The sequence below is a fragment of the Grampus griseus genome (genome assembly GCF_964374135.1).
Source record: "Grampus griseus genome assembly, chromosome: 10".
Taxonomy (NCBI): domain Eukaryota; kingdom Metazoa; phylum Chordata; class Mammalia; order Artiodactyla; family Delphinidae; genus Grampus; species Grampus griseus.
In genome coordinates, this window is record NC_139004.1 from 68,392,295 (window position 1) to 68,415,377 (window position 23,083).

The 23,083-nt window shown below is 39.3% G+C and overlaps 2 protein-coding genes across 4 annotated transcripts in view; one reads left to right on the plus strand and one right to left on the minus strand.

The window, feature by feature from the left end:
• Nucleotides 1–72: 72 nt before the first annotated feature.
• SPCS1 (signal peptidase complex subunit 1) lies at nt 73–1,765 on the plus strand. Its single transcript, XM_082663066.1, has 4 exons — nt 73–212; nt 572–631; nt 713–799; nt 1,275–1,765. Exons 1-4 carry the CDS (start codon nt 177–179, stop codon nt 1,398–1,400), a joined length of 309 nt encoding a protein of 102 aa, XP_082519192.1. The 5' UTR covers nt 73–176; the 3' UTR covers nt 1,401–1,765.
• A 1,285-nt stretch (nt 1,766–3,050) lies between these two features.
• Nucleotides 3,051–23,083, minus strand: part of NEK4 (NIMA related kinase 4) — a 54,951-nt gene continuing 34,918 nt past the window's right edge. For all 3 annotated transcript variants that reach the window (XM_082664217.1, XM_082664218.1, XM_082664216.1), the window contains 3 exons: nt 21,970–22,175; nt 21,134–21,267; nt 3,051–4,189 (listed from right to left, as the gene is read on the minus strand). In XM_082664217.1, coding sequence (XP_082520343.1) covers nt 4,097–4,189; nt 21,134–21,267; nt 21,970–22,175 — 433 coding nt within the window. In that variant the 3' untranslated portion in view covers nt 3,051–4,096. The remainder of the gene's footprint in view (nt 4,190–21,133; nt 21,268–21,969; nt 22,176–23,083) is intronic.

Below are 23,083 nucleotides of genomic sequence, written 5' to 3' on the forward strand. Positions count from 1 at the left end.
CACGGGGAGGGGCCTCGGGCCGACCGGGTTTGTGGGAGACATCCGCTTCCGGGGCCGCGGCCATCGCGACCCTCGGCTCGACAGGACAGTAGAGCTGTACGCAGGAGCTGACTCCGGCCCCTACTGTCCCTGAGTCCCGGCCGCATTCGCTCCGCCGCCCGCCTCCTGAGCCAGTCATGTTGGAGTATCTGAGTTCCCTGCCCACGCAAATGGTGAGGGCGCTGCCCGCCTCGGCCCCAAGATTCCTACACGCCGCTCGCGAGCCTGGCAGCTCCGCAACCCTTGTCCGAGACCCACCCGGTGCAGCGCGGTTCCTACCCCGGATGGCTACTTTCTTCCCCGAAATGAATCTCCTGGGTCCCCTTCTCTCTTCCCCCGCGAGGATACCCCAGCCCGGGTTCCGTGAGTTTGCTTTAATTCCCCCGGGAAACCCAGAATGTCATTCCTTGCTTAAGTTCTTGGGGAAGTCCCATATATTGGGATCGCCCTGTGCCAAAGCTGTGAGGCCAGGGCAGGAATGTACCTCTCCAGTGGTGGAACCAATTTCTGCTTTGCTCTCCTTCACCTCTAGGATTACAAGGGCCAGAAGCTAGCTGAACAGATGTTTCAGGGAATTATTCTTTTTTCTGCAGTAAGTATTGGTTTTGCATAGTCGTCTCTCCCCACCCCCACCCCAGCTTGACTGTATTTAATATACTTGCTTTGTCTCTAGATAGTTGGATTTATCTACGGGTACGTGGCTGAACAGTTCGGGTGGACTGTCTATATAGTTATGGCGGGATTTGCTTTTTCGTGTTTGGTAAGAAATTTATGGGTGCTTGGATGTTGGTGGCAACTTAGGTTTTCTGAATTGGGTTGTTTTGGTTGGCCCTAGTAGTGAGAACCGGCACCATCGTTTACCTCGTCCTTCCCTTGCTATCACTGGAAAAGTAAATGCCAAATAGCATCAGATAAGGTTAAGTTACATAAAGCTCATTTCTTCTGGCAGGCAATCCAAGCAGTAATCTTAAAGTCACACTAGACCTTAAGACCTTACGGTCTTCATACTGCTCCCTCCTCACCTTTCTTTTAGCTCTTAAAGCCATGTGTAAACAATGAGGCTTGTTCTCACTTACAGTATCTTGTCTGGGTGGTGGCACATAGTTTTCATAGGAATGTCAGTTTCATTTTTTTTACCTTTAGCATAGGAGTCATTTGGGAACCAGGCATTATCCATAATGCTCTTTTAAACTTTTAATGGCCATAAATGATGCATTTTCTCTGTTCTGACCCAGCTGACACTTCCTCCGTGGCCCATTTATCGCCGGCACCCCCTCAAGTGGTTACCTGTTCAAGACTCAGGCACAGAAGACAAGAAACCAGGGGAAAGAAAAATTAAGAGGCATGCTAAAAATAATTGATTGGGGTTTTCATGATTGAGCTTTACTACTGCACCTGCTTTTGTTTCGTGTGACATGAGCTAAATTGTTTTCATATCCAAAACATGAGCTAAAAACACCTATGCTCAGCTGTGTACAGATTTTGTTCTCTCTATATTTCACTTTTATGTTGGGTTTTGATTTATAAATATTTTAGACCTTCTCTTCACAATCTTCCTCTGAAATGGAGAACAGAAAACACAAGTATGCAAAGTTTCTTTCAGGTCTACAAAATAATGAAGAATAAAAGCCTCATAAATGATAGTACAGTTTAACTATCAAAGTTTTATAATTCATTATGAGTCATCAGGCTGTTTTAATGTTTTCAAATAAAACTCACAGTGCAACTCAATGTCTAAAGAGTCTTTTGTTTATTGTTCTGCAGCATGACTACTAGTAAAAGCCAAAGTTAGAAGTTTGTGGTTCTGAAAGTGTAAGAACCATTTCTCTTTTCTGAAGCTACAAGTTCCTAACATACTTTTTTTTTTCTTTAACAACAGCAAAAGCACCTATAAAAAAACTTTTGCTTTATACATTTAACATCTTATTCAATGCATGATTCATATGTGATATCTTACAGCTGTGAAATTTACCACAAATGTAAATTTGTGGTAAAGTAGTATCTTGGTACCACTAAAATAAGGCTATTGCCAAGCAGAAAACATTTAATCCAGGCTTTACCTAAGGTGGTTCAAAGTGGAAACCATAAAACTGTAAATTCCTTTAAAATTTTCCAGAGGGCCGAAGAGAAAAATGTTCTAAAGGCCTTGTGGGAGGGATGGGAGTGGAAGGGTTATTACAGGTAATATTCTGTTTCTCAATACCAGGATATAGGACTTCCAAACTATGAGTTTAAAAAAAAGGGAGCAAAGACCTTAATATAGCAAAAGTCAGGAAAGGATTCTAAAAAAGGGGAAGAAAAATAAAAGATGGCAGAAACAAGAACAAGCATATCAATAAGTATAATAAATGTGATTATAAAGTTAAGAGCTCCCAATAGGGTTAAAAATCATGTCATCTCATGTTCTCAAAATGACACCCCAATGGGCTTCCCTGGTGGCGCAGTTGTTGAGAGTCCGCCTGCCGATGCAGGGGACACGGGTTCGTGCCCCGGTCTGGGAAGATCCCACATGCCGCGGAGCGGCTGGGCCCGTGAGATACGGCCGCTGAGCCTGCACGTCCAGAGCCTGTGCTCCACAACGGGAGAGGCCACAACAGTGAGAAGCCCGCGTACCGCAAAAAAAAAAAAAAAAAAAAAAAATATATATATATATATATATATATGTATATATACAGAATGTTAATAAAAAAGGTATGGAGGAGATTTTTTTTTTATTCTGAGAAAATAATATGTATAACTTTATACCAGTAAGTTAGAAAACTTTAGTAGAACTGATGACTTTGCAGAAAGATGTGGATTTATAAAACATGCAAGAAATGGTAAATAGCTCAGGAAGACCGATGGTTTGCCAAAAATTTGTCCTCAGCTGAGCACTAGGACTAGATGTTTTTAGAGTTAAGTTGTTAAAAACCCTTCAAAATAAAGAAATTTCAGAAATTAGGCCATGAACCCAGGCCTAGCACCTGGCACATAGTAAAAACTAAATAAAAGTCTTTTATGTGGACTAGAAGGAGAACATTTTATTATTTTATGTGTGTGTATAATTTTCATAAAAGGTAAGACATATTTTTAACTGTAAAAAATGAAAATATTTCTGGAGTCATATTCATGTTTAGAGTCCCTCAAATGCAGAAGTTAAAATTTACTAATCAAAACTTTTATTTTTTAAAAACTATTTGCTAGATGGGTATTGCCCCTTATTAAACAACTAATAAAATATGTGATATACAGTTCTACATTTAAAACATGGGAAGACAATATCTTGATGTATAAGAAGACAAATTTCAGGAGACAAATATGTCCAACATAACTAAAAGGATCTGGACTTAACACCTGCTGAATTAGAAAAGGAATTAGTGTTTAAGGAATGTTTTTGCTGATGGAAAAATAAATCTTAAAAAGAAAAAAAAAAAATCCAGTATGTAAAAACATATTGATTTACTAGCCCAAAATAACTCCTAGTTTCATTTCTTGTATACCCTGAATGAGGTCCATATTAAATGGAAATAAAATGTTAAAACATCCATCAATATGCAAAAAAAGGAATTCAATGCTCAAGTACTATATATAATGCCATATCTTTAAATCTACTCCCAGAATAATAAAAAAAAAAATTTATCAACTTCTACTTAAGGTTATTAACAGTAAAAAGTAGTGTCACTGGATATATGTCATTTATTTCTCCTATTGCTTTCGTCACTCTAGTATAATATAAAACTTCCAATCCAGTATGTTATATCCCTGTATTCAAGCTAATAAGTACCTTAAAAAAAATAGTTCTAGATATCAAGTTGGTTTAAGGCTCAGTAAACAGTAACCAAATAAACGTCGTACAACAGATTTTCCCTCATAAAGAGAATAAGATAGCCAAAGGTTTTTTCCTTTTGTAATAAGCTTGCTTCATATTACTCTGTCCAATTTTTTTCTAGTAAAAAAAGGCCCAACAAAATATAAGGATGGTGAATGGACTCCAGTCATTATTATAGGTTTGTTTGTTTTTGTTTAAGCCAAAAACGTTTGAAAATAGTTTCATTCTGGCAGCAGATTAGGTAAATTCTCAAAATTTTACATTATCTTCAAAAAATTTTAACTGGTGAGCTTTCACATTGTAAGTCACATACTTTTCACCCATGTGCTCCCGCAAACGTACCTATTTGGGAAACATAAAAAAAAAAAAAATCAGTATATAGTAGAAAAAAATATTTCTGTAACCTTAAAAGGGCTATTCTAAGCATGATACCAAGAGCAGAAACCTTATGGGACAATACTAATAGTTCTGTTTACATAAAAATTTTAAATGTCAACATACCAAAAAATAGTCATAAGAAATTAAAGAGCAAACAATAAACTAAGGAAAATATTTGCTACATGCCAAAGAATTAATACCATTAATGTATAAAGAGCTCTTAAAATCAATAAAACACAGCAATATTAGAATATTAGATTGTAAAGTAACTATACTCTAATAAAAAGTAATTAAAAAAAAAGCCACCAAACACCTGTTATCCTTATTAGAAACCTAGACATTCCATTTCATATCACACACATGAAATGGAGAAAATAAATTAATTAAAGGGGAAAAAAACAATATTAGAATTGATAAAATCAATCCCATAGATAACTCAGTAAAGGCATTTAAAAAATAATACAACCAATTAACATAAAATTCAAACTGACTAGTAATAAAAAAAAAACGGACTATTTGATACTCAAAGTATGTCTGTTGAAAGAAATGCCTGAAATTGAAATAACATTTAATAATATGTTAAACAGATGTCATGCACTTCCTGATACAATGAACTGAGAAGGACACAACATCACCTTTGTGGTATTCCTACCAAAAATGCATAATCTGGATCTATTCATGAGGAAACATCAAACACACCCAATCTGAGGGGCATTTTATAAAACACATGGCCTATACTCTTCAAAAACGTCAAGGTCATGAAAAACAGACTCAGTAACTGTTCCAGATTAAAGGAGACATAACAACTAAACCTAAAATGTAATCCTGGGGCTTCCCTGGTGGCACAGTGGTTAAGAATCCGCTTGCCAATACAGGGGACACAGGTTCGAGCCCTGGTCCGGGAAGATCCCACATGCCGTGGAGCAACTAAGCCCATGTGCCACAACTACTGAACCTGCACTCTAGAGCCTGTGAGCCACAACTACTGAAGACTGTGCACCTAGAGCCCGTGCTCCACAACAAGAGAAGCCACCACAATGAGAAGCCCACGCACCACAATGAAGAATAGCCCCTGCTCACTGCAACTAGAGAAAGTCCGCACACAGCAATGAAGACCCCATGCAGCCAAAAATAAATAAATAAATAAATTTTAAAATAATAATAAAATAAAAATAAAATGTAATCCTAATTGGTTCCACATCCAGCATGACAGCGTGAGAAGCTCTGCAGACCCCTCTTCAGTGAAACTGGTGAAAATATTTAAAAAACCAACCATTTAAAGTCTCTGGAAATGGTCATTAGGGCATACAGCAAATAGGGACCCTTTTTTTTTTCAAGAAAATCTACTAAAACTCAGTTAAAAACAGTAAAGCTACTAAGAACAATGAGGGTCAGTGAACTGAATTAAAATGAAATGTCTCCTTCCCCACTCCAGCTCGGTGAGACAAAAACTTCACTACACTGGTGAAGTCAAGAAACTTCTTTCCCCCTAACTCCTAGTTGGAAGGCAATCTTCCTAGGAGGGGCAGGACATCAGCATATTTCATCCTGCCCCCAATACCTGATGGTGACAGTAAGCTTTGGGAGAGTGCAGCCAAGAGGTGGGAGCTTCCTTTTTATGCCCAGCTCAGACATGTAGGATAGAGGCTCTATCTTGGGTACAGGGCCACTGAAAATACAGGGACCCCAATCACCTTTGCCCCAGACCATAAAGTGAAGTTTCCATGCTGGGTGAAGCATGCCAAGAAGACCAGATGCTACTGCCTCTCACCCCCTCTGAGCTTCCAAAGTGGGGGTATCACTCAGAGAGACAAGCAAGCTACTGTTCCCACTCTCAGCTCCGGAGCTGTGCTCCCAGATTTTGCCTGGGGGTAGAAGCAAGACATAAAATAAGCACCAAGTCTTTAATGAACTGACTTCATTTGGAACAGAGTGTGGAGAATTCAAGCCTAAGGGTGCTCTCAAAAACTGGAGGTAGTGGTGAAAGGCAACTGGGAGGAGATTAGTACTAGGTACATTGGATATAGGCTAAACTGTACGCCAGCTACTTTAAAAGAACCAAGAAGCTGGAGGGGCCCTGGGTTCAGAAAAAAATCTCAAACACTAAGTTTGGGAACTACCTCTTCAAAGGAGCTCAGCTTTGATTGGATCTGCCTTTGGAGCAATGTAGCCCCAGGGTATTACTGAGAACAATAAAAGCGATCAGCTGGCAACCAAAAAACATCTGGGTGAAGTCTGGGAAAGGGAGCATCAAGAGAGCTCTGCCAGGGACTTCCTTGATGGTCCGGTGGGTAAGACTCCATGCTCCCAAGGCAGGGGGTCTGGGTTTGATCCCCGGGGTCGGGAACTAGATCCCGCATGCGTGCCGCAAATAAGAATTCGCATGCCGCAACTAAGAAGTCCACATGCTGCAACTAAAAGATCCCGCATGCTGCAACTAAGACCCAGTGCAGCCAAAATAAATAACTAAATAAATAAAGAGCGCTCTGCCAAACCCACTGTCATTCCAAGGTAGCTGTGAACATACCCAAGGCTGTACCCTAAGGGGCAACATCAGAGGCTTTACATTGTGGGGACTAGGGTAAGGGGTTCATAGACTTTACTAATATAATCCAGCCAATCACTAAACAAATAAACAAGCAAATAACAATAACACCCCCCCACCACTGGAGGCCAATACTCAGACTTGTAACCATTTATTATCTAAAATGTCTAGTTTCCAACAAAAAGTTATGAGACATGCAAAGAAACAGAATAGTATGACACATACACTAGAATAAAAGCAGGCAAGATAAACTGCCTGTGAGAGCAACCAGATGTTGGATTTAACATACAAAAACATCAAAGTAGGGATTATGAGCATGTTCACAGAACTAAAGGAAATCATGATTACAGAAGTAAAGAAAGGTATGATGACAATGACACATCAAACAGAGAATACTGACAAGAGAAAGAAGGCATTTAAAAAACCAAATTGAAATTCTGGAGTTGAAAAGTGCAATAACAAATGAAAAAATTCACCTGGGAGGCTAAACAGTATATTTGAACTGGCAGAGAGAATAAGTGAGCTTGGAGATAGATCAACAGAGATTATGCAATCCAAAGAACAGAGAGAAAAGAAAATGAAGAAAAATGAACAGTTTCAGAGAAATGTAAGACACCATTAAGCACAACAGCACATGTATAATGGGAGTACCAGAAGAAGAGGAGAGAGAAAAGGAGCAGAAAAAATATTTGAAGAATATTGGCTGAAAATTTCCCAAATTTTTAAAAAAACAATCTACACATCCAGGAATCTCAATGAACTCTAAGCAGGATCATCTCAAAGAGATCCACACATGGACACATTAAAGTAAAAGTCCTGATGCTGTAATGTATACAGAAGTCAAAATGTAAGGTTGTACACATGCAACTTATATAATGTTATAAACCAATGTTATCTCAATAAGAAAAAATAAATTTAAAAAAATAACAAAAAGCAATATTACAACAACAAAGTAAAAGTGCTGAAAGCCAAAGGCAAGAAGAAAATCTTGAAAGCAGCAAGAGAAAAATGACTCAGTACTTACAAGAGAACCCCAATAACATTAACAGCTGACTTATCATAAACAATGAAGGCCAGAAGGCAGTGGGATAACATATTCAAAGAACTCAAAGAAAAAACTGTCAACTAAGAATCGCATATCCAGTAAGGCTATCTTTCAAAAATGAAGGCAAGGGGCTTCCCTGGTGGCGCAGTGGTTGAGAGTCCACCTGCCGGTGCAGGGGACATAGGTTTGTGCCCTGGTCCGGGAAGATCCCACATGCTGTGGAGCGGCTGGGCCCGTGAGCCATGGCCGCTGAGCCTGCGAGTCCAACGCCTGTGCTCCGCAACCGGAGAGGCCACAGCAGTGAGAGGCCCTCGTACCGCAAAAAAAAAAAAAAAAGAAGGCAAAATAAAGATATTCCCAGATAAACAAAAACAGAATTTGTGACTAGCAGACTTGCCTTGCAAGAACTACCAAAGGAATCTCATCAGGCTGAAAGCAAGAGACCCCAGGCAATAATTCCAATTTACATGAAAACAGGAAAAGCACTGATGAAGGTAATTATGTAAATAAAAACAATATAAATACAAATTGCTTCTCCTTTTCTTCTCTGAACTGATTTAAAAAGCAATTGTATAGGGCTTCCCTGGTGGCACAGTGGTTGAGAGTCCGCCAGCCAATGCAGGGGACGCGGGTTCGTGCCCCGGTCCGGGAGGATCCCACGTGCCGCGGAATGGCTGGGCCCGTGGGCCGTGGCCGCTGAGCCTGCGCGTCCGGAGCCTGTGCTCCGCAACGGGAGAGGCCACAACAGTGAGAGGCCCGCGTAACGCAAAAAAAAAAAAAAAGCAATTGTATAATACAATATGTATAGAAGATGCTGGAGGAGGAAGAAGCACCAGGAATCTATCTCCTCACATGGACAAAAATTGCACTGTCAGAACCTGCCAGATGTAACTATTTTGGAACTCTGGAGTCTATTAAAGGCTTGAAACATTCAGGGGAAGGCTTGGATGGTAAATTTTGGTTAATTCCAGTCAATTTCAGCTCTTAGCACCCCCTCCACCAAGAGCAGGTAGCTGTCCAACATTCCTGGAGCAGCCTGTAGATAGCTTGTAGGAGCCAGGGTAGGCAATAAGAATCTTGTCTTCCAAGTACTAGGGATCTCTGTACTGACAGCTGATTGCTGCTTCTCATCACAGAGGGGCAGACACAGAGGCAGGCAACCACTGCTGCAACGCTCATTGACATTGTTACAAACACCACAGCCTTCAGCTGAAGCAACTTCCAAGGGATTTAAAGGGACTAACAGGTATTGTGGGAGTCCCAGAAGAAGACAGAAAGAGGAACTGAAATTACTTAAAGAAATAATAGCCAGAAACTTCCCAAGTTTGATGAAAGACATGAATATAAACATCAAAGAATCTCAACAAACTCCAAGTAGGATGAACACAAAGAGTTCACATTCAGACACATTATAATCAAACTGTCAAATGCCAAAGATAATCTTGAAAGCAACAAGAAAGGAGCAACTCTTCACATGCAAGGGATTCCTCAGTAAGATAATAAGCAGAGTTCTTATGAGAAACTTTGGAAGCCAAAAGGCAGTTGGATGATATTTTCAAAGTGAAAAAAACTGTCAACCAAGAATCCTGTATCTGGCAAAAATGTCCTGCAAAAGTGAAATAAAAAAGAAGGAAATCTTGCCATCTGCAACAACATGGATGGACCTTGAAGATATTATGCTAAGTGAAATAAGTCAGAAAGAGAAAGCCAAATACTGTATGAGCTCATTTACATGCAGAATCTGAAAAAAACCAAACTCATAGAAAGAGACAACAGACTGGTGGTTGCCAGAGGCGGGGAGTGGGGGTGAAGGAAATGGGTAAAGGTGGTGAAAACGTAGAAACTTCTGGTGAGTTTTGGGGATATAATATACAGCATGGTAACTATAGTTAATTGTACTTTATTGTACATTTGGAAGTTGCTAATAGTAGATCTTAAAAGTTCTCATCACAAGAAAAAAAATTTATGACAGATGATAGATGCTAACTAAACTTATTGTGGTAATCATTTCAAAGTATATACATATACCAAATCATTATGCTGTATACCTTAAACTAACACAGTGTTACATATCAATTATTTCTCAATAAAACTGTGTGGGGGAGAACTTAAGACATTTCCAGATAAATGATGAAGAAGTTTATTACCACTAGACCTGCCCTGCAAGAAATACCAAAGGAAGTCATGCAGGCAGATATGAAAGCATACTAGACAGTAACTCAAAGCTGTATGAAGAAATAAAGATCTCAGTAAAGGTAAATACATGGGCAATTATCAAAGCTGGTGTTATAACAATGGTTTGTAATTCCATTTTTTATTTTCTACATGATTTAAGACACTAATACACTAAAAAAAATTATTAGTCTAAAAAGTTATTAGTCTAATACTAATATAACTTTGGTTTGTTCCACATTTTGTTTTCTTCAAAATTTAAGAGACTAATGCATTAAAAAAAAAACCAATTACTAGTTTATGTTTTTGGTTACACAATACATAAAGATGTAATTCTGTGACATCAATAGCCAAAAGGGGTGAAGACAGAGCTTTAAAGCAGCAGATTTTTTAAGTTAAGCTGGTATAAATTCAGATTTGAGTATTAAAACTAGGATGTTAAATGTAATCTCCATGATAACCTCAAAGAAAATAGTTATAGAATATACACTAAAGGAAATGAAAAGGGAATTAAAATGTTTCACTACAAAAAAAAAGAAGTACTAAACATAAAAGAAGGCAGTAATACAGGGCATTAGGGACAGAAAAAGCTATAAAGCATATAGAAAACAAACAGCAAAATAATGGAAGTTCCTCCTTATCAGTAATTGCTTAAGTGTAAATGAATTAAACTCTCCAATCACAAAGACGGAAATTGGCAGAATTGTTAACAAAACTATATGCTTTCTGGGGCTTCCCTGGTGGCGCAGTAGTTAAGAATCCGCCTGCCAATGCAGGGGACATGGTTCGAGCCCTGGTCTGGGCAGATCCCACATGCTGCGGAGCAACAAAGCCTGTGTGCCACAACTACTGAGCCGGGGCTCTAGAGCCTGTGAGCTGCAACTACTGAGCCCGTGTGCCACAACTACTGAAGCCCACGCACCTAAAGCCTGTGCTCCGCAACAAGAAAAGCCACCACAATGAGAAGCCCACGCACCGCAACGAAGAGCAGCCCCCACTCGTTGCAACTAGAGAAAGCTCGTGCATAGCAACGAAGACCCAATGCAGCCAAAAATATAATTAATTAATTAATTAATTTTTTAAAGAACTATATGCTTTCTACAAGAGACTTTAGATCCAAAACAGATTGAAAATGAAAGGACTGAAAAAGATATCCCATGCAAATAGTAACCAAAAGAGAGCAGGGGTGACTATACTAATATCAGACAAAACAGACTTGAAGACAAAAAAGGTTATAAGACACAATGACATACATTAACAAAAGGATCAATACGGCAGGAAGATATAATAATTATAAACGTTTATGCACCTAATAACAGACCATCAAAATATTTGACGCCAAATTTGACAGAATTAAAGGAAAAAATAGTTCTACAAATAATAGTTGGAAACTTCACACTCCCAATAATGGATAAGACAACCAGACAGAAGATACGAAAACAGAGGAGTTGAACAATGCAAAAACTAACTAGATCTAACAGACATATAGGGAATACTCTACCCAACAATAATAGGATACACACCCTTCTCAAGTGTACATGAAACATTTTCCAGAAGAGATATATATGTTAGGCCACAAACTAAGTCTCAATAGATTAAAAAGAACATATAAAGTATCTTCTCTGACCACAACAGGATGAAGTTAGAAATCAATGACAGAAGGAAACTAGAATATTCACACATTTACGGAAATTAAATAACACACTCCAATGCACCAAAGAAGAAATCACAAGGGAAATTTAAGATATTGAGAGACAAATGAAAATGAGAACAATATAACCAAAACTTATGAGATGCAGCAAAAGCAGTGCTAAGGGGGTAATTTATAGCTGTAAATGCTTATGTTAAAAAAGAAAAAAGATTTGGGGACTTCCCTGGTAGTCCAGTGGCTAAGACTCCGCGCTCCCAATGCAGGGGGCCTGGGTTCAATCCCTGGTCAGGAAACTAGATCTCACATGTTGCAACTAAGTGTTCACATGCTGCAGCTAAAGATCCCGCATGCCACAAGAAAGATTCCACATGTGGCAGTGAATATCCCACCAGCAGGCAGCTAAGACCTGATACAACCAAATAAATAAATAAATATTTAAAAAAAAAAAAAAGATTTCAAGTCAACAACCTAACTTTGCAGCCTAAAGAAATAGAAAAAAGAACAAATTAAACCTAAAAGTAGCAGAAGGAAGGAAATAATAAGATTAGAGCTGAGATGAATATAATTGCGAACAGAAAAATAGAAAAAAATCAAAATAAGCAAAAGTTGGTTCTTCAGAAAGATGAACAAAATTGACAAACCTTTAGCTATACTTAGAAAAAAAAGACTCAAATTACTAAAATCTGAAATGGATTTGGGACGTTACTACCACTCTAATAAAAAGAAATAAAAAGGATTCTAAGAAAGTACAATGGGGCTTCCCTGGTGGCGCAGTGGTTGAGAGTCCACCTGCCGATGCAGGGGACGCGGGTTCGTGCCCCGGTCTCGGAGGATCCCACATGCCGCGGAGTGGCTGGGCCCGTGAGCCATGGCCGCTGAGCCTGCGCATCTGGAGCCTGTGCTCCGCAACGGGAGAGGCCACAGCAGTGAGAGGCCCGCGTACGCAAAAAAAAAGAAAAAAAAAAGAAAAAAAAAAGAAAAAAAAAAAGAAAGAAAGTACTATGAACAATTGTACACCAACAAGTTGCATAAATGGACAAATTCCAAGAAACATAAAACCTACCAAAACTGAATCATGAAGAAATAGAAAATCTGAATATCCCCATAACTAGCAAGGAGACTGAATCAGTAACCTAAACCTCCTAACAAGGAAAGGCCCTGGACCTTTGCTGGTGAATTCTGCCAAACATTTGGACAGGAACTGATACCAATCCTTCTCAAACTCTTCAGAGAGTTAATGAGGAAGGAGCACTTCCTGGCTCATTTATGAGGCCAGCATTGCCCTGGTGCTAGGGCCAAACAGGGACACTATAGGAAAAGAAAAATATACACTAATATCCCTTTTGACCACTGATGCAAAAATCTTCAGCAAAATACTAGATGATTAAGATGTTCATGAGAGATACTGGTCTCATGTTTTTTTCATGTAGTGTCCTTGTTGGGTTTTGGTATCACAGTTGTTCTGGGCTTATGGGGAGAAATGGGAAATGTCCCTTCTTTTTCTGTTTTCTAAAGAATTTGTGTAGGATTTGTGTTATTTCTTCCTTAGATGATTGGAAGAATTCACAGCAAAGCCATCTGGGCCTGAAGTTTTCTTTACAGGCGAGTTTTACTTTTTCTAGATGCTGTGTTTAGGCTTTATATCAAGGCTTAGTGTAGTTAAATTCATAGACACAGAAATTAGAATGGTAGTTGCCAGGAGCTGGTAGGAGGGGTAAGTGGGGAGTTTTTGTTTAATTGGTACAGAGTTTCAGTTTTGCAAAATGCAAAAAGTTCTGGAGATGGATGGTGGTGATGTTTGCACAATAATGTAAACATACTTAAGGCCACTGAACCAAATACTTAAAAATGGTTAAAATGCTAAATTTGAAGTTATGTGTATTTTACTGTAATTTAAAAATCCAGCATGTATATAATACACTGTTGAACCTATAAAATAGAAAAATGTAATATATTTGTGCAAATATATGTGGAAATTAAACAATACACTCCTAAACAACCAACCTTACAGAAATAAAAAATATTAAAAAGAATTTTTATTAATAATTGTATGCCGGTGTGTGGGCCCTGAACCAAGATGGCTGAGTAGAAGGCCGTGCTCTCACTCCCTCTTGTGAGAACACCAGAATCACAACTAGCTGCTGGACAATCATTGACAGGAAGACACTGGAACTCACCAAAAAAGATACCCCACATCCAAAGACAAAGGAGAAGACACAGTGAGATGGTAGGAGGGGTGCAATCACAGTAAAATCAAATCCCATAACTGCTGGGTGGGTGACTCACAAACAGGAGAACACTTATACCACAGAAGTCCACCCACTGGAGTGAAGGTTCTGAACCCCACGTCAGGCTTCCCAACATGGGGGTCCGGCACTGGGAGGAGGAATTCCTAGAGAATCAGACTTTGAAGGCTACTGGGAATTGATTGCAGGACTTCGACAGCACTGGGGGAAACAGAGACTCCACTCTTGGAGGGCACACACAAAGTAGTGTGTGCATCGGGACACAGGGGAAGGAGCAGTGACCCCATAGGAGACTGAACCAGACCTACCTGCTAGTGTTGGAGGGTCTCCTGCAGAGGCAGGGGGTGGCTGTGTCTCACCGTGAGGACAAGGACACTGGCAGCAGAAGTTCTGGGAAGTACTCCTTGGCATGAGCCCTCCCAGAGTCTGCCATTAGCCCCACCAAAGAGCCCAGATAGGTTCCAGTCTTGGGTCGCCTCAGGCCAAACAACGAACAGGGAGGGAACCCAGCCCCACCCATCAGCAGACAAGTGGATTAAAGTTTTACTGACCTCTTCCCACAAAAGCAACAGCCAGCTCTACCCAGCACCAGTCCCTCCCATCAGGAAACTTGCACAAGCCTCTTAGATAGCCTCATCCACCAGAGGGCAGACAGCAGAAGCAAGAAGAACTACAGTCCTGCAGCCTGTGGAACAAAAACCACATTCACAGAAAGATAGACAAGATGAAAAGGCAGAGGGCTATGTACCACAAGAAGGAACAAGATAAAACCCCAGAAAAACAACTAAATGAAGTGGAGATAGGCAACCTTCCAGAAAAAGAATTCAGAATAATGACAGTGAAGATGATCCAGGACCTCGGAAAAAGAATGGAGGCAAAGATCAAGAAGATGCAAGAAATGTTTAACAATGAGCAAGAAGAATTAAAGAACAAACAAACAGAGATTAACAACATAATATCTGAAATGAAAAATACACTAGAAGGAATCAATAGCAGAATAACTGAGGCAGAACACATAAGTGACCTGGAAGACAGAATGATGGAATTCACTGCTGCGGAACTGAATAAAGAAAAAAGAATGAGGGCTTCCCTGGCGGCGCAGTGATTGTGAGTCCGCCTGCCGATGCAGGGGACACGGGTTCGTGCCCTGGTCCGGGAGGATCCCACATGCCGCGGAGTGGCTGGGCCCGTGAGCCACGGCTGCTGGGCCTGCGCGTCTGGAGCCTGTGCTCCACAACGGGAGAGGCCACAACAGTGAGAGGCCCACATACTGCAAAAAAAAAAAAAAAAAAGAGAAAAGAATGAAAAGAAATAAAGACAGCCTAAGAGACCTCTGGGACAACATTAAATGCAACAAGATTTGAATTATAGGGGTCCCAGAAGGAGAAGAGAGAGAGAAAGGACCTGAGAAAATATTTGAAGAGATTACAGTCAGAAACTTCCCTAACATGGGAAAGGAAATAGTCACCCAAGTCCAGGAAGCACAGAGAGTCCCATAAAGGATAAACCCAAGGAGAAACACTGAGACACATAGTAATCAAATTGGCAAAAATTAAAGACAAAGAAAAATTATTGAAAGCAACAAGGGAAAAATGACAAATAACATACAAGGGAACTCCCATATGGTTAACAGCTGATTTCTCAGCAGAAACTCTACAAGCCAGAAGGGAGTGGCATGATATACTTAAAGAGATGAAAGGGAAGAATCTACAACCAAGATTACTCTACCTGGCAAGGATCTCATTCAGATTCGATGGAGAAATCAAAAGTTTTACAGACAAGCAAAAGCTAAGAGAATTCTGCACCACCAAACCAGCTCTACAACAAATGCTAAAGGAACTTCTCTAAGTGGGAAACACAAGAGAAGAAAAGGACCTACAAAAACAAACCCAAAACAATTAAGAAAATGGTCATAGGAACATACATATCGATAATTACCTTAAACATAAATGGATTAAATGCTCCAACCAAAAGACACAGGCTCGCTGAATGGATGCAAAAACAAGACCCATATATATGCTGTCTACAAGAGACCCACTTCAGACCTAGGGACACATACAGACTGAATGTGAGGGGATGTAAAAACATATTCCATGCAAATGGAAATCAAAAGAAGGCTGGAGTAGCAATACTCATATCAGATAAAATAGACTTTAAAATAAAGAATGTTACAAGAGACAAGGAAAGACACTACATAATGACCAAGGGATCAATCCAAGAAGAAGACATAACAATTATAAGTATACATGCACCCAACATAGGAGCACCTCAATACATAAGGCAACTGCTAACAACTATAAAAGAGGAAATCGACAGTAACACAATAATAGTGGGGGACTTTAACACCTCACTTAAACCAATGGACAGATCATCCAAAATGAAAATAAATAAGGAAACACATGCTTTAAATGACACAATAGACCAGATAGATTTAATTGCTATTTATAGGACATTCCATCCAAAAACAGCAGATTACACTTTCTTCTCAAGTGTGCATAGAACATTCTCCAGGATAGATCACATCTTGGGTCACAAATAAAGCCTCAGTAAATTTAAGAAAACTGAAATCATATCAAGCATCTTTTCTGACCACAACGCTATGAGATTAGAAATGAATTACAGGGAAAAAGTCGTAAAAAACACAAACATGGAGGCTGAACAATACGTTACTAAATAACCAACAGATCACTGAAGAAATCAAAAAGGAAATCAAAAAATACCTAGAGACAAATGATAATGAAAACACAATGATCCAAAACCTACGGGATGCAGCAAAAGCAGTTCTAAGAGGGAAGTTTACAGCTAAAGCCTACCTCAAGAAACAAGAAAAATCTCAAATAAACAATCTAACCTTACACCTAAAGAAACTAGAGAAAGAAGAACAAACAAAACCCAAAGTTAGCAGAAGGAAAGAAATCATAAAAATCAGATCAGAAATAAATGAAATAGAAACAAAGAAAACAATAGCAAAGATCAATAAAACTAAAAGCTGGTTCTTTGAGAAGATAAACAAAATTGATAAACCATTAGCCAGACTCATCAAGAAAAAGAGGGAGAGAACTCAAATCAATAAAATTAGAAATGAAAAAGGAGAAGTTACAACAGACACCAAAGAAATACAAAGCATCCTAAGAGACTACTACAAGCAACTCTATGACAATAACATGGACAACCTGGAAGAAATGGGCAAATTCTTAGAAAGGTATAACCTTCCAAGACTGAACCAAGAAGAAATAGAAAATATAAACAGACCAATCACAGGCACTGAAATTGAAACTGTGATTAAAAATCTTCCAACAAGCAAAAGTCCAGGACCAGATGGCTTCACAGGTGAATTCTATCAAACATTTAGAGAAGAGCTAACACCCATCCTTCTCAAACTCTTCCAAAAAATTGCAGAGGAAGGAACACTCCCAAATTCATTCTATGAGGCCACCATCACCCTGATACCAAAACCAGACAAAGATACTACAAAAAAAAGAAAATTACAGACCAATATCACTGATGAATATAGATGCAAAAATCCTCAACAAAATACCAGCAAACAGAATCCAACAACACATTAAAAGGATCATACACCATGTTCAAGTGGGATTTATCCCAGGGATGCAAGGATTCTTCAACATATGTAAAGCAGTCAATGTGATACACCATATTAACAAATTGAAGGAGAAAAACCATATGATCACCTCAATAGATGCAGAAAAAGCTTTTGACAAAATTCAACACTCATCTGTGATAAAAACTCTCCAGAAAATGGGCACAGAGGGAACCTACTTCAACATAATAAAGGCCATATACGACAAACCCACAGCAAACATCATTCTCAATGGTGAAAAACTGAAAGCATTTCCTCTAAGATCAGGAACAAGACGAGGATGTCCACTCTCACCGCTATTATTCAACATAGTTTTGGAAGTCCTAGTGTCGGCAATCAGAGAAGAAAAAGAAATAAAAGGAATACAAATTGGAAAAGAAGAAGTAAAACTGTTACTGTTTGCAGATGACACGATACTATACATAGAGAATCCTAAAGATGCCACCAGAAAACTACTAGAGCTAATCAATGAATTTGGTAAAGTTGCAGGATACAAAATTAATGCACAGAAATCTCTTGCATTCCTATACACTAATGATGAAAAATCTGAAAGAGAAATTAAGGAAACACTCCCATTTACCACTGCAACAAAAAGCATAAAACACCTAGGAATAAACCTACCTAGGGAGACAAAAGACCTGTATGCAGAAAACTATTAGACACTGATGAAAGAAATTAAAGATGATACCAACAGATGGAGAGATATACCATGTTCTTGGATTGGAAGAATCAACATTGTGAAAATGACTATATTACCCAAAGCTATCTGCAGGTTCAATGCAATCCCTATCAAATTACCAATGGCATTTTTTATGGAACTAGAACAAAAATATCTTAAAATTTGTATGGAGACACAAAAGACTCCAAATAGCCAAAGCAGTCTTGAGGGAAAAAAACGGAGCTGGAGGAATCAGACTCCCTGACTTCAGACTATACTACAAAGCTACAGTAATCAAGACAATATGGTACTGGCACAAAAACAGAAATACAGATCAATGGAACAAGATAGAAAGCCCAGAGAGAAACCCACACACCTATAGTCAACTAATCTATGACAAAGGAGGCAAGGATATACAATGGAGAAAAGACAGCCTCTTCAATAAGTGGTGCTGGGAAAACTGGACAGCTACATGTAAAAGAATGAAATTAGAACACTCCCTAACACCATGCACAAAAATAAACTCAAAATGGATTAGAGACCTAAATGTAAGACCGGACACTATAAAACTCTTAGAGGAAAACACAGGAAGAACACTCTTTGACATAAATCACAGCAAGATCTTTTTTGATCCACCTCCTAGAGTAATGGATATAAAAATAAAAATAAACAAATGGAACCTAATGATACTACAAAGTTTTTGCACAGCAAAGGAAACCGTAAACAAGACAAAAAGACAGCCTTCAGAATGGGAGAAAATATTTGCAAACGAACCAACGGACAAAGGATTAATCTCCAAAATATATAAACAGGGCTTCCCTGGTGGTGCAATGGTTGAGAGTCCGCCTGCCGATGCAGGGGACACGGGTTCGTGCCCCGGTCTGGGAAGATCCCACATGCCGTGGAGCGGCTAGGCCCATGAGCCATGGCCGCTAAGCCTGCGCATCTGGAGCCTGTGCTCCACAACAGGAGAGGCCACAACAGTGAGAGGCCCGCATACCGCAAAAAAAAAAAAAAAAAAAAAAAAACACTAAAAATAGAATTACCATATTATCCAGCAATCCCACTACTGGGCATATACCCAGGGAAAACCATAATTCAAAAAGACACATGCACCTCAATGTTCATTGCAGCACTATTTACAATAGCCAGGTCATGGAAGCAACCTAAATGCCCATCGACAGACGAATGGATAAAGAAGATGTGGTATATATATACAATGGAATATTACTCAGCCATAAAAAGGAACAAAACTGGGTAATTTGTTGAGCCATGGATGGATCTAGAGACTGTCATACAGAGTGAAGTAAGTCAGAAAGAGAAAAACAAATATTGTATATTAACGCATATATGTGGAACCTAGAAAAATGGTACAGATGAACTGGTTTGCAGGGCAGAAATTGAGATATAGATGTAGAGAACAAACGTATGGACACCAAGGGGGGAAAGCGGCAGGGGGGTGGGGGTAGTGGTGTGATGAATTGGGTGATTGGGATTGACATGTATACTCTGATGTGTATAAAATTGATGACTAATAAGAACATGCTGTATTACAAAAATAAAATTAAATTAAAAAATTAAAAAAAAAATTATATGCCAATTAGATAACTTAGTTGAAAAGGACAATTCCTAGAAAGACAGAAATTTTAGAAAGAGAAGAACAAATAATCTGAATATAGTAAGTAAAGACACGGAATTTATTATCAAAAAACTACCCACAAAGAAAAGCTAAGGCCCACCCAGATGCCTTCATTGGTGAATTCTAGCAAACATTTCAAGAAGAATTAATACCAGTTCTTCACTAATTCTTCCCAAGAAAGATGAGGGAAACTCCCCAACTCATTCTGAGGCCAGTATTACCCTGATAACAAAACCAATAAAAATATCACAAGAAAAGAAAACTGAAGACCAATATCTCATGTGAACACAGACACAAAAACGCTCAACAAAATACTAGAAACATGACTCTAGCAACATATAAGATGCAGTAAACACCATGACCAAGTGGGATTTATCTCAGGAATACAAGGATGATTTAACATCCAAAAACCAATTAATGCAACACACCATATCCACAGAATAAAAAAGGAAAACTACATGATCATCTAAATAGAAAGCATTTGACAAACCCAACACCTTTTCATGATAAGAACACTTAGCAGGGCTTCCCTGCTGGCGCAGTGCTTAAGAATCCGCCTGTCAATGCAGGGGACACAGGTTTGAGCCCTGATCCAGGAAGATCCCACAAGCCACAGAGCAACTAAGCGTGTGTACCACAACTACTGAGCCTGGGCTCTAGAGCCCGCGAGCCACAACTACTGAGTCCACACGCCACACCTACTGAAGCCTGCGTGCCTAGAGCCCACGTCCCACAATAAGAGAAGCCACCGCAATGAGAAGCCTGTGCACTGCAACGAAGAGTAGCCCCCGCTCTCCACAACTAGAGAAAGCCCGCGCGCAGCAATGAACACCCAATGCAGCCAAAAATAAATAAATAAATAAATTTTTTAAAAAGTAGAAACAACCTATCAGGTGGTGAATAGATACACAATATGTGGTATAGCCATACAATGGAATACTATTCAGTCTTATAAAAGAATGAAGTACATGACGTGCCCTACAACATGGATGAATCTTGAAAACATACGCTAAATGAAAGATATCAGTCACAAAAGACCACATAGTTCTGTACAACTCTATTTAAATGAAATGTTCAGAATAGGCAGATATAGAGACAGAACTATTAGTGGTTGCTTAGGGGTGAAAGGCCTATAGGACAATGGGGAGTGACAGTGAGTACAGGGTTTCTTTTGGGGATAATTAAATGTTCTAACATCGATGTGGTGATGGTTGTACAACTCTGTGAACATATTAAAAACCACTGAATTGTATACTTAAAATGGGTAAAATGTATGGTATGTTAATTATATTTCAAAAGGCCATTAAAAAAATTCCATAGCATAAGCAGCTGACACAACTAATAGGACACTCACCTCTCTTTCCAATTCATCCTCCTCTTCCAAAATATCATACACCTGCTCTAAAAGCTGAATCCCCAGGCCCCGAATTACATCAGCTCTCAAGACTTCAACTATTCTTCTGATTTTTTCAGAACCTGGCACGATAGCTAAAAAGCAATAACAACAACAGGGAAAAAGTAAACACTTTCACCACAGCAGCAAGAACACAATTTTTTTTCTTTTTTTTTTCCTGGTAATCTTGTCATGTTAAGATTCTTTTCACTTTGACAAGAGTTTAGTTTAAGAGTTCATGTTTTTTTTTTTTTTTTTTTGCGGTACGCGGGCCTCTCACTGCTGTGGCCTCTCCCGTTGCGGAGCACAGGCTCCAGACGCGCAGGTTCAGCAGCCATGGCTCACGGGCCCAGCCGCTCCGCGGCATGTGGGATCTTCCCGGACCGGGGCACGAACCCGTGTCCCCTGCATCGGCAGGCAGACTTTCAACCACTGTGCCATCAGGGAAGCCCAAGAGTTCATGTATTTTTGATGACTAAAATGTATATATGAACTTACGCTTCATGTCTCATCACCATCTCCTAAATCTAAAAACTACAAATTGTCTAATTTGAAGAAAGTCCACGTGAAAAATTCCAAACATGTATTTATTTACATTTATTTTTAAAAATCAATTTTCATTCAACTTTTCAGGAATACAACTGTTACATAAAATAAGATATATTTTTTTATGAAGATATCCAAATGAAATAATTTAAAAAACCAAAAATATTTGCAAGCATTAAGCTCCTTAGTTTGATACATTTCTCCAGTAAACATATGCTCTCCAGCTTGGTGTAAAACAATAAACTGACCACCTGAAGGTAGCTCTTTAAAACGGAGTTCCTCCGCCTCCTCTGCAACTTTCCCATGAAGTATCAGTGTGTCCCGATACTTCCGAAGAAGTTTAAATTCTGACACTGGCTCTGGTACCAGGAGATCTTCATAGCTCTCTTTAGAGTCCAAATTCAGGGTCTGTGTCATCAATTGTACCAAGTCACTCATTTCATTTGTATGACCTTTCCTGGAAAAGAAAAAATTCTCTTGTTATTAATTGGCTTCATGAAAATTTTTCATTAGAAATTAGATACAAAACAACCTTTAGGGTTCTGCTTTCTAGTAAGCAAGTAAGTTCCGACGGACAGAACCCTTCCACAAATAAGTATAAACTTTGGACAAAATACAAAAATCAACTATGTGAGGGCAATGAAGAATGTACAAAATTTGCAAGCAGATTCTGGAGGAGAGTCAACACCTTTAGCCTAAAGGCAAGCCATAGGCAGCTAAAGTACAACAGAAAACCCAGTCTTTCTTGCCTGCAAAACCAAAGGACAGAGTTCGAGACCACCACTGCCACTAGAAAGTGAGAGAAGAATCTTGGAAAGGAGAGAGTGAGAAAGACAAGGTCCCAGATTTTGCGTATAAATTCCACCCAACTATTTCTAAGTAACTTAACTATATCCAAGTACAAAGTTCAAGAATATTTAAAGAAATATAAAAATATCAGCAATTAATGGGATAAAATTGACAATGTCTGGCATCACGTCAGAAATACCAGACATGAGGGCTTCCCTGGTGGCGCAGTGGTTGAGAGTCCGCCTGCTGATGCAGGGGCGCGGGTTCGTGACCCGGTCCGGGAAGATCCCACATGCCACGGAGCGGCTGGGCCCGTGAGCCATGGCTGCTGGGCCTGCGCGTCCGGAGCCTGTACTCCGCAACGGGAGAGGCCATAACAGTGAGAGGCCCGCGTACCGTAAAAAAAAAAAAAAAATACCAGACATGCAAAGCAGGAAAATAGCACACAATTATGAAGAGAAAAAAATAAGTTAATAGAAATAGATCCAGAAGCAATACAAGTGACAGAATTAGTAAATAAGGACATTAAAATGGTTATTAAACATATATTCCATATGACCAAGGTAGGGGAAACAC

Coding starts and splice junctions, on each gene's coding strand:
- SPCS1 (XM_082663066.1), top strand. CDS start 177: ATGTTGGAGTATCTGAGTTCCCTGCCCACGCAAATG. Junction 632..712: donor GAATTATTCTTTTTTCTGCA/GTAAGTATTGGT, acceptor CTTTGTCTCTAG/ATAGTTGGATTTATCTACGG. Junction 800..1,274: donor GATTTGCTTTTTCGTGTTTG/GTAAGAAATTTA, acceptor GTTCTGACCCAG/CTGACACTTCCTCCGTGGCC.